Consider the following 12454-nt stretch of genomic DNA (forward strand, 5'->3'; position numbering starts at 1 on the left):
GGGGGTCTGGAGCAATGAGCTGTGAGAAGGGGTTGTGAGACCCTTGATTAATATGGCTTTGGAAAGCCCACGAATCTTTGCCTTCATACTCACCACTTTTCATCCAGAGATTTCATGACGTGGCTCTGGACCATTAGCAATGTGGTTGTACTGACTTGACTCATTTCAGTGACTTCTTTGATGAGAGGGGCATCGCACTGCAGCATTTCTTCTAAAAAATGCAAGAAAGAAAAAAAAATGGCTGTCATCCTCATCTCCCAGTTCTGAGGTAAAGGTGTGTTTTCACCTTAGGGACTCACAGTCCCCGATCAATCTGGTTTAACTCTGAGCCTTCTACAATTTGAACATCTTTAAAGCATATTTGGAATGGTATGTGCAAGTGTATTTGTGGATAAAATAGCAGTCCTGCTTTAGTTCCATTCTAATTCAAAGATGAGTGCTTAAGGGAAAATGAATTTTTTTATTTAAAAATTTTTTCCCCATATTTTTGGAAAATAAAATTTTAAAGGATTCATTTCTGCAGCTGGTGGGAAGTTTTCAATTTAAGGAGAGCACGTACAAGTGAAGGACTAAAGTCTGGCAGGGCAGATGGGGAATCCAGGATTACCAATAGGTAGGGAATGTCAATTGGTGCTCCAGGGGTGGGAGACTGTGGTACTGGTTAATGAGGCTCTAATGAGGACAGGATCTGAGTACTCCTCTTTCTCTTCTGGTTCAGTCAAAGCCATGTATAGAACTCAATATTCTGAGGCTCCACAAATAAGTATTTCTTACAAATAAAGACTTTTACCTCTTTTTCTATTTTTCTGTTTATGCCCTCTTCTTGGTTAACTGAAAACAAAAATCTCCCCTAGACCCACTTCTGTTCATCTGTGCTTAAACAGGAATATCTGCCTTCATGATTTTTCTATAGATTTGACCACCTCCAGGATAGGAATGTGCTCATCCCCCGAGTCAATATTTTACTTGCAGCCTTTGCTTCTGGCCAAGGTGAATTTACATGGGCCAGGTTTACCCTCCTGCCTTACAGGAGCCACACAGTTCTCCCTGGTACAACTGGAACAACTGTCTTCTCAATTCCCATGGGTGGGTCGAGGTGGCCCTGGAGGGTAACACTCCAGTGTGGCATACACAGCTTGCCTTGCCTTTGCATCTAACTCCAGCCTAGTTGACTTGATGATCAGATGACTTGATTCTGAACTCAAGTTCTACCTAAACTGGGTTTTCAAACTGGTTAACTTTTCATCTTCATGTAGAAAACGCAGCAGATTATCCCTACCTCAGAGGGGTTAAAGGAAAGTCTGCTTTTAGGATTAAATAAAATCAAATGAGAGGATGTATGTGAAAGTATTTTACACTTGACTTCCTTTACTAGTTTTACAACTTTGGATTTATTAATTCTTCTCTGCTTTCCCTGCCTGTCTTGGTCTTTGTCTCAATTCTGTCCCCATGTGGCCACTGCTCTGTGGGGCTCTCTTCTGGTTAGGTGAGACAGGCTATTTCTCTGGACATTAAAGGGAGAAGGAAACAGGACTCTGGAGAAAAAGATGCATACCAGGAGGGATTTTGCCGTGGAAGAAAGTCTGGATTATGTTTTCCAATGAAGACATGTAAGTCTTCTCATTGGCTTTCGAATTCATCCTCTGTACAGCCATCAGGAATAGCAATGGGCTTTCCGCGTTATGTTCTCTGAGGAACTCCCTGAAGAGCTCCAGGTATTGTGAATTTAGGAGGACTTCTGTCAAGTTCCTGGAAGACAAGAGGAGCATGGTTTATGGAGAAAGGACAATGACCCTGGGTTCTGCTCTAATTAGGGAGGGGGAGGGCATCTCAGGCTGCAGAGCCTCTAGCCATGTGTGAAGAGCATGGCTGACAAATTGGTGAGCGCTGTTTCCTTGGAGGTTAACTTGAATTTTCATCTGCCCTTCTTCAACCTGGTCCAATTGACAACAGGTCGAAGAGGAGGGGAGGAATTTTGAAGGAAGGTAATTTTTTCCCAAGGGAATTCTGTTTTCACATCATGGATTTAAAGCAACCCCCCATTGGAGCAGTCATTTCTGTGAGACAGAGCATGACTGAGCAGCAGTTTTTGATCCATTATTTCAAAATTGCCTTTACTGATTCCTTCTTTCACTGCTCTTTAAATACAAGTGGCTTTAGTGTTTCATTTGCAACCCTCTTTCTTTTTGACTTGTAGTTTTTTCTTTTTGCCTTGTAGGTTTTTTTTCCTTAATAAGACTCCTGTAGCGCAAGAATTAAAATAAAGAATCAATAAATGGGATGGACTCAAACTAAAAAGCTTCTTCTCAGGAAAAAAACAGTGAGATGAATAGAGATCCTGCAGAATGAGAGCAAATCTTTACCACAAGAACCTCAGATAGAGCATTAATCTCTAGAATATATAAAGCACTCAAAAACCTTAACACCAAAAAAACCAAATAACCCAGTTAATAAATGAGCCAAGGACCTGAACAGACACTTCTTAGAAGAGGATATACAATCAATCAACAAATATATGAAAAAAATGTTCAATATCTCTAGCAATTAGAGAAATGCATATCAAAACTACTCTAAGATTTCATCTCACTCCAGTCAGAATGGCAGCTATCAAGAATACAAACAACGATAAGTGTTGGCAAGAATGTGGGGGAAAAGGTACACTCATATATTGCTGCAAATTGGTGCAGCCAATCTGGAAAGCAATATGGAGATTCCTTGGAAAATTGGGAATGGAACCACCATTTGGCCAGCTATCCCTATCCTGGTCTATACCCAAGGGACTTAAAAACAGCATACTACAGGGACACAGCCACATCAATGTTCATAGCAGCACAATTCACAATAGCTAAACTGTGGAACCAACCTAGATGCCCTTCAATAGATGAATGGACAAAGAAAATGTGGCATATATACACAATAGAATATTACTCAGCAATAAAAGAGAATAAAATCATGGCATTTGCAGGTAAATGGATGGAGTTGGAGAATATAATGCTAAGTGAAGTTAACCAGTCTCAAAAAACCAAATGCCAAATGTTTTCTCTGACATAAGGAGGCTGATTCATAGTGGGGTTGGGAAAGGGAGAATGGGAGGATTAGATGAACTCTAGATAGGGAAAAGGGGTGGGAAGGGAAGAGAGGGGCATGGGGGAAGAAAAGATGGTGAAATGAAATGGACATCATTACCCTAAGTACATGTATAAAGACATGAATGGTGTGAATATACTCTGTATACAACCAGAAATATGAAAAATTGTGCTCTATATGTGTAAATGAATTGTAATGCATTCTTCTGTCATATATAGCAAAATGGAACAAAAATTAATTAATTAAAAAAATAATGAAGAGCACTAAAAAATAGTACATGTTACATGCTTGGGATTATATTTTTGGGATGTAGAGTTTCAGAGAGGAAGAAAGTCTTAGCAGCCTTGGCACTTGGAGAAATTTTATGCTGTAAGAGGACTGAAAGGTGGGTGGGAAGCTCTTAAAGAAAAGACCACAGAATCTTTGCCTAGCAGAAGCTCACTCTCCTATTGATTAGAAGACATGAAGTAGGGAACCAGTTAGGAAGTTACAACAGTAGAATATAATTCAGAAAAAAAAATGGGTAAGGATACATGTACAAAGAATGCTTAAAATGGTACTATTTATAGCAATGCAAAATTAAAAACAGTGGAAATGTCTATGTTATGGTTTAGATATGAAATGTCTCCCAGAAAAACTTATGTGTTCGGCATTGCAGCAATGTTCAGAGGCAAAAAGACTGGGTTAGAGCTGGAACCACTACAGTGGACTAATCCATTTGATAGATTAATAATTTGAATGGACTGGGTGGTAACTCCACACAGATGAGGTGTGGCTGGAGGAAGTGGATCACTGGGAGCTTGTGCTTGGGTACTTGGAGACTATATCCTATCCCTGGCTCCCTCCACCCCCACTTCCCAGATGCCATAAGCCAAGCAGCTTTCTGCTTTCACGAATTTCCATCATGATATTCTGCCTTGGAGCTGGGCAACCATGGATTGAACCTCTGAAACCACAAGCCAAAATCAATCTTTCCTCCTCTAAGTGGTTCTGGTGAGGTATTTTTATCACAGTGGTAAAAAAGCTAACAACAGTCCATAAAAAGAGAACAGTTAAATAAATCACAAAACATCCATAATATGGAAGGATGTAGATCTATACATAGTCACTTAAAAGGATGTCCATGATAGTTTTAAGATAAAAAAAAATTAGTGCATGATATATATTGCATATTGCCATTTTTAGAAAATAAAAATAATAATTTGAAATGCAAAGTGTATTTGTTCATACATGTAAGATACACAGGAAAGGGTCTGGAAACTTACATACAAAGGAAAAGTGGTGCTTGGATATATTACTATAGCCAGATCCTACATCTTACCTGGGTCTCACTGAGGGCTTCCTAGTACCAGATTTTTTGGAGAAGGATATTTTCCTTTGTGGGGCTGTAATTACCTTTGGTTCCTTGACAATTTGCACTTTAAAATCTAAGAAAAATCACAAAGTTGAGTAAAATCACATTATAAGGAATGAAATAGACTCCTTCTGAAATTAAGGAGAATCCCTCTAAAATTAAGGAGAACTTCCTTAGACTGAAAATAAAATCTCCAAACTGTTTTTAATTTCTGACTTCCTCACACAGAGAATAGGGAGGCTACCCAAGAGACATTTGCCAAAAGCATTTAAAGGCACAAGTACTGCCCACAGTAATGTGGGTCTAGGAACAGCAGTTGGAACAGAATTAGATCAAACATTGAAGCCAAAAAAGATGAGGGTCAAAGTTGAATCAAAAAGATGAGGTTAGGAAAGAAGATGAACAAGGTAATAAGGGTTGTTAAAACCCCTGTACATACCAGAGACTCAAGAAGCCCATGAACATGTCCAGATTTGGGTGTATGCCAGGAAAAGGCATTAAAAGGCACAAAATTTCTGGAAATGCTTTGGAATAATCATAATACAAACTGCTGCTGATGATTGAGAAAGTAATATGATCCAGACATTGTTAAAAACTCCCTCTGTGAGATCTCCTGGAAGCATCATGGAAGGCTAGGAGGGGACTATTACTGAGCTCACTGGAAGAGGAAGCAGGTAGAAATGTTCCATTTATAATCAGTGACTTACCTAGAGAAATCTGTCATCCTCAAAACTTGAGTTTTTTGGGGGTCCAAACTAGTGCTTTCCAATAGAAATATAATGTGAGCTACATATATGATTTAAATTTTCCAGTAGTCACATTAAAAAAAGCTTAAAGGAAAAGGGTGCAATTAATTTTAATACCATATTTTATTCAACACATTTGTTTCAGTCACATTTCAAAAACTCAATGACCACATGGGGTAGTGGCTCCTGTATATATGGTGTCAGGCTCTGAACCAGAGGACAGAGCAGGTGTCCATTCACTTTAAACTCTTCATGTCAAGAGGCCAGCAGGCAACAAAGGAGTCATTATATTGATAGGATATATCCCTAATTATTGAGATCATGAGAATTCCCTTGTCACTCATGTTACTCTCTAGCTCAATTCTGATAATAAATTGATGAAGGAAGCAGCCACGGCCCAAGAAGTCATGATGACCGGGGGCTCAGAGACATCAGAGATGAGAGCCAACCCCCGCCCCATCCCAAGACTAGTAGAGATGCTGGCTGAGCAAAAGGAGAACATAGGATGGGAAGGAGAAGAGAGGTATTAGTATTAGAAATAGTGTAGTAGTGTAGGCCATCCTTTCTAGAATAAATACCCAAGGAAAAGAAACCCACCCAATCCCTGGAGAAGCTATTCTGGGATGAGGTGAAATTACTATACAAAGCAAGTGGGCAGCAGTAGGAGCTGCTGAGTGCTATCCACATCCTCTCTTTAGGACCAAAGCATTCATTTCCAGCTGCCTGGAGAGCTGGTTGCTGATGGCTCCCAGATGGGGCTCCTTCTGGGAGTTGCCCAGCCAAAGGAAATTGCCTGACCCAAAGTGTGCCCTCCCATCTGGGTCCACGTGGAATTTCAAAGGCCCAGGTCTGTTGCTCCAGTGAGGGACAACTCTGGAGGGTCATCCTAGCTTTGGAGTTTCCTGTGCTATTGCTAAGGCCTGTTGGGACTGCCTCATAGTTGGGCAGTCCACCTTGACCTCTGCCCAGTGCTGTTCTCCTCATTCCTTTAGAGGTGTCCTTCCCAAGAACACCCCTAACAAACATCCTTCCACAATCTCTGACTCCAGGAAGCTTGGCAGAAGATGGACACACATTGTGTGAAACTCCTACTAGACAGGAAATCAGGAATGAACAATCTTAATGATCTCTATGTTTGATAATTTATAATTACATCTCATTTTCCTAATACCCTTCTAGGGCTCTGTAGAAGGCAAAACAACAACAACAACAACAACAACAGACAATTAATTACCTTCTGACTACATCTCCATGACACATAAGGTATGGTTCCTCTTTGGATTTTTGTTGCCTGAGTTTGGAAATTTTCTCTCGGATCTGAGAAAACCTAATTGCTTCAAATCCACCCCTGAATTGAACACTTGCCTATGAGAGGTGCTTTCTCACAGTATAACTTGTAGTCATCACTGATCTTCTTTATGGCCACCTTTGGATACTTAAAGCAGAGTTCCTCAAAAGTCAGGTTGTTTATGTCTGTGAAGTAAAGGAAAACAGAGAGTCTAGTTATCTGCTCTAGGTTCAAATATTCACTGACTTTTCTTGGGCATATGGTTTAAAGTGCCACTTAAATAGGACAATAGTGTTTTGGTGGAATGCTTACATAAAGAACATAAGTTTTCTAAGCCAAATTAGAAAGAAAGAAACATAGCCTTTCCTCCCCTCTAGAATGGGAGGATTCTGTCCTCTGGAAGGCTTGACCCATTGAGATTTTCTGCCTGAGGGAGGCTAGTGTACAGATGTATGATGCAGACAGAGCTACTTACTGTTAATGCACATACAAGAAATATCTCATTCAGAGCCAGACGTGGTGGTGCACGCCTGTAATCCCAGTGGCTCATGAGTCTAAAACAGGAGGATCATGAGTTCAAAGCCAACCTCAGCAAAAGTGAGGCGCTAGGCAATTCATTGAGACCCTGTCTTTAAATAAAACACAAAATAGGGCTGGAGATACGGCTCAGTGGCAGAGTGTCCTTGAATTCAATCCCCAGTACCCCCAAAATAAAACCCAAACCAACAACAACAAAAACAGAAGAAATATCTCATTCAAATGACTGGTGATCCATTCAAAGTAATCATCTTTTGTAAGGTGGAATAAATCTCAGATATTTTGCTATAGCTTCAAAAATGATGAATTTAAGGATAGTACATGGCAAATAATGTTAGGACCTTTATTGTTCTTGGCTTTGACTTCTGGAATTAATTTCAGAACTGACAGTTCATATATCCAAATAGCATCAATAACGGCAGATCAGTGTTCATTGGGGTGGATTTTTTTTCCCCTAGAAACAACCACACATGATTTCTGGTAATGCATGGTGAATTGAGAGGTAACATCTTTGTATCAAAAATATTGTGGGACAATAAGGCTGAGCTACAAGGGAATTTTAGAATGTTCTGGGCTATAGAAAACAGAAAAGCAGCACTTTGTCTTCTACCAAGAGGAAAACACTCCTTTGGGTTGACTTGTGGTGTTCACAGTTCATCCAGTTGCACAGAGTTTTTCTGGACCGCTCCGCTCAGGCCAGTACTTAATGCCACTGTCCTCCTGTGAGCATCATCGCTGTTATCCTCACCCTCACCACCATCATCTGTCAGTCAGGACCATCCAGTCACAGTGGTGGGAGCAGCACGTTGTTTCTCAGTGAATCCAGGTTTCTAGGCCTGAGTCAACCCCTCCCTCACCAAGCAACCTTGGAAAAGTCTTTTCGCTTTCCTGGGACCCAGTTTGTCCACGTAAAAGGTGAGAGCATTCTAGCTCGGGTGCTCTGTGAGTTCACAGTGCAGTTTATCAGGCCAGACTCGTGCTCCCAAAAGCAGTGGGAAAGGACCTGATGAAGTGCATGCAGAGGGAAGGAGAAGGAAGGAGCTGGGTCTCACTCTTCCTGGCCACACCTGGCTCTCCAGAGTCACCCAAGGAATGCCCAGCACCTAGCATGTTCACCAGCCATCCTTTCGTCCACTTTTGTCATTATTTCTGGGGGAAATTTTGGAAAGTTCTGGTTTTAGAGGGAAGGTGGAACCTCTAAGGTAAAAGGAGAGGGCTAGATTTAAATAACCATGCCCACGCATGGCTCCGAGGGCAATCATCCAGGGCATCTGTTTTGTACAGAGTGTCTGTTGACGTTTTTAAAAAGAATGTTACATTTTTTTTTTTTTTGGTACTGGGGATTGAACTCAGGGGTGCTTAACCACTGAGCACAGCCCCATCCCTTTTTTTATATTTTATTTTGAGACAGGGTCTCACTTAGTTGCTTAGGGCCTCACTAAGTTTCTGAGGCTGGCTTTGAACTTGAAATCCTCCTGCTTCAGACCTGCGAGTTGCCGGGATTACAGGTGAGTGCCACTGTGCCCAACTGAGCACCTGCTTTCTTTTATTACCACTAATATTCTCAATGATCACTAAACCACAGGACTTTATACCACTCTATAGCTGCATAAATGAGGTTCAGAAAGCTGTAGTAACTTGCCCAAGCTCACCAGTGAGTGGCATTTACAAAAGCCTAAGGGTTCAATGGTAATAACAGTGGCGATGCTTAAAGGGGCAGGAGCCTGCCCCACCTTGAGCGCTTTGGCTTCCTCAGATCCACTAGGGGGCGCAGCAGTCTGTCAGAATTCAAATCTGGCCTCTGTCAGGGAGGTTGTGACCTTGGGGAGATCATCCTCTCTGGGCCTCAGTTACTTAGTAATTAACTAAGTAATTTAAAGATCAAATGTGGTAATTTTTGTATCCTACAGTGCTGACACACAGGAAATAATCACTAAATGTTAAATAATTATAATTTTCCAGTTTCCTAGAAGAGTTAAAAAAAAACAAAAACAAACACAAACAAACAAACAACAACAACAACAAACAAACAAGCCCCAGTGACATCTTACCTTCCAGAAACACTGGAGACTGCAGTTCTACCTGGAGAGACCCAGCTTGGCGTAGGTTCTCAGTCGCTACGCTTGGCCACTGCATCGAATCCATTTTCTCCATGTTAGCCAAGGCCTGGGTTAACTCCAGAGATTTCTGCATCCTCTTATAAAGAAGAATGTTCTCTTCTTTGCTTATAGATTTTCTTCTATGGCACCGGTTTTTGATGAACCGTGTCTGAGTCTAAGAGAGGGAGCAGAGGGTGGGGAGCAGGCAGCATTTTACATAGGGATTAGACCAGAAGCAAGAGTTTTGTAATAACTCAGTCCTCCTTATCTCCCTGTTACAGAACCTTATGCTGATTGTCTTCAATACATTAAGAGCCAGTGCTCTTTTACACACTAACCCGCACCCTCTTTTAATCAAACCCATTTTTCCATAGGGAAAATTTTCCAAATGAATGTGACTCTTTCAAAGTCAGCTTTGTTCTGAATCTTTTTCCTTGAGTGGCTTATCTTTAGAATATCAGGGACTAAGCCAATCTCCAGTTGCCTCCAGGAATAAATCCTAATTTCATTTACTTTAACAAACAAGCCTTCTAAAACCACCTTCTCCTGTTCCTTAACCAAATAAGCCTCCTCTTTCCTCAAATCCCACAATTCCTCCTCAACCCAAAGTCCCTCCTACTGTAAAAACGAGAAACCAGTAGTCCTCTTCATTCAGGAACTCATTATAGCAGGGGCTGAGTATCTGAAATCCAAACACAACACAGGTATTAGGAGGTGATGCTCAGCTTGCTGCCTCTTTCTGTTTTGTGTCCTCATGGAGCAATTGTGCTGCATGCAGATTCCCCGAGTCTCCAAATTAGAGATCTGAAAGCACTGCACATCAGCTATGACCAGCCAACGGGCTTTCCTGTATTGTTCTGAACATAGCAGCTCTAATTTTAAGTCTCAAAGGATAGCAATAGATATACACTTAAAAAGTGATATAATCATGTAACAGATCTGAGTTCTTGGGGAACTAAAGTATATTCCTGAGCAAACACAGCTCACTTATTGAATCCTGGCAACATATAATGTAATATAATGCCACTGATTAATGAATAAGCTCTAAATATATATTGAATATGAATGGTGAAAGAGAGTGTGAAATGAATACTCTATTAATGATCCTTCCGTTTTACAAGATTTCTGAGTATAATAACTAATAACTAAATCATCAAATTGGTTTAAGAAGTTATACTTAGTAGAGAATTTTTCATTGAAAAGATAATCATATATCCAGCAAAATAACAGTAATGGATAATAAATATAATAAACACTATTTAAAACCTTATCATTGTTTCTTTCTTTCTTTCTTTTTTTTTTTTGGTACTGGGGATTGAACTCAGGGGCACTTGACCACTGAACCATATCCCCAGCCCTATTTTTAAATTTTATTTAGAGATAAGGTTTCACTGAGTTGCTTAGTGCCTCTTTTTTTTTGCTGAGACTGGCTTTGAACTCGCGATCCTCCTGTCTCAGCCTCCTGAGCTGCAGGGATTACAGGCGTGTGCCACTGCGCCCAGCTTTATCATTGTTTTTGTTATGATGTATTATAGTTTCTTGATAAACTTTCCTGGCCCCTCCTCAGAACAGTGTGTGATGTGACAGACCAAGAAGCACTTTTTGTTTCAGGTGTTGTGGGCTCTCTGGTCTCTGTTGGAAGTACTCAGCTCTGCAGTTGTAGCACGTGACAACGTGTAAACAAATGGGCATAGTTGTGTTGCCATAAAACTTTATTTGTGGACGCTGAAATATGATTGTTATATGATATCTGTCATGTGACATTTCTCTTTCGATATGTTTCAACCATTTAAAATATGTACAACCAATCTTGTAGTTTGCTGGCCATGCAAGTACAGATGGTAAACTGAACTTGGCTTCTGGGTTACAGTGTGCTAACCTTGTAATAGACTGAGCAGGAGTTTGGTCACTGGCCCAGCACCGTCAGTACTTCACAGAGAGGCCTTTGGTCTTGGTCTACTGTCTGTGTATTGTGAAAAGGAGGATGTGAGAACCTCACAAGGCCCTGTCTTGGTCTAAGTTTCAATGGGTCTGAAAAGGGGTTGGAAAAGAATAAATATTTGTGTCCATACTACTTGCTGGACATTGTACACATAGTGTTTTTATTAAAGGGAGTCATATGACCCCTGATATACTGATGAGGAAATCAAGGATCAGAAGTGCACAGCAACCTTCTACCTAAGACCAAATTTCGAAAGTGGAAATGTTACAATTGAAACTCACCTCTGTCTGCCCCTTCTCATTAAGTCTTAGTGTTCTTTGTATCTTTAGTCTTGATTTTTTAAAAGTTTTTAAAATCATGGTAAAATATACATAACACAAAATTTGCCATATTAACTATTTGAAGTGTATGATTCAGTTACATTAATTATATGTACAATCATTTCTTTTTCCAAAAATTTTTCATCACCCCTAACAGAAACTCTATAACCTCTAAGAAGGTACTCCCCATTTTCCTCCTCGAATCTCTTAGTAACCTCTAAATCTTTCTGTTAGATTCCGTCTTTTAAAATTTTTTTTAGTTGTAGATGGACACAATACCTTTATTTTATTTTTTTTTTTTAATGTGGTGCTGAGGATCAAACCCAGTGCCTCACACATGCTAGGCGAGTGCTCTACCACTGAGCCACAACCCTAGCCCAGATTCTCTCTTTATCTAATTAAGAAACTTTTTGTTTAATTACTTGTCATCCTAATTGACTTCTCACATATCTCTGCCAGTGTCTAAGGAACACCTTACTCTGTTGCTGAGAATGAGAGTTGTTCTAACAAGGGGAGGGAGGAGTGGTGGACTTCTGGATAGATTTTTAAGGCTGAGACAACAGGATTCACCAATCTGTTAGACTTGGGTGTGAAAGGAGGAAGTGGATCAAGGATGATATCAAGATTTTTAGTCTGAGAAACTGGATAGTTCAACTTACCTATTTACCAATACCTTCAATATTTTGCAGGTAGGGGGCTTTACAGTGAAAGTTTGCTAATCCAGGAAATATAGTCCTAATCTGATCCTCTGACCCTACTCCACAAAACACAGGGAGGCTTCTAGTGTTTCCTTAACCAAGAACTGGGCTTAGGAAAGCTACAGTTGTGGATCTACTGAACTGCTCTGGCCTGATACTACCTGGCTGTCCATCCCAGATAATCATAATGTGTTGGAAATCAAGAAGGACATAAACACTAAGAACATCTGAGTTCTGATCCTGATTCATCTACCAGCCAGTCATGTACTCATTAGGCTAATTTACTTACGTACTAATAGCCTAATTACTTAGCCTTTCTGAGTCTCAGCTTCCTCATCTGTAGAACAAAGACAACAATACAATGCTGCCTGCCCTTGGAGTTG

At 40.4% G+C, this 12454-nt stretch overlaps 1 protein-coding gene across 1 annotated transcript in view; it reads right to left on the minus strand.

Moving 5' to 3' along the window:
• Positions 1–12454, minus strand: part of Rgsl1 (regulator of G protein signaling like 1) — a 42400-nt gene that overhangs the window by 14863 nt on the left and 15083 nt on the right. The window contains exons 8-13 of the mRNA XM_077802955.1: positions 9731–9793; positions 9064–9286; positions 6553–6660; positions 4409–4514; positions 1556–1749; positions 94–211 (exon numbers count right to left, since the gene is read on the minus strand). Coding sequence (XP_077659081.1) covers positions 94–211; positions 1556–1749; positions 4409–4514; positions 6553–6660; positions 9064–9286; positions 9731–9793 — 812 coding nt within the window. The remainder of the gene's footprint in view (positions 1–93; positions 212–1555; positions 1750–4408; positions 4515–6552; positions 6661–9063; positions 9287–9730; positions 9794–12454) is intronic.

This window comes from Urocitellus parryii, chromosome 9 (genome assembly GCF_045843805.1).
Source record: "Urocitellus parryii isolate mUroPar1 chromosome 9, mUroPar1.hap1, whole genome shotgun sequence".
Classification (NCBI taxonomy): Eukaryota; Metazoa; Chordata; class Mammalia; order Rodentia; family Sciuridae; genus Urocitellus; species Urocitellus parryii.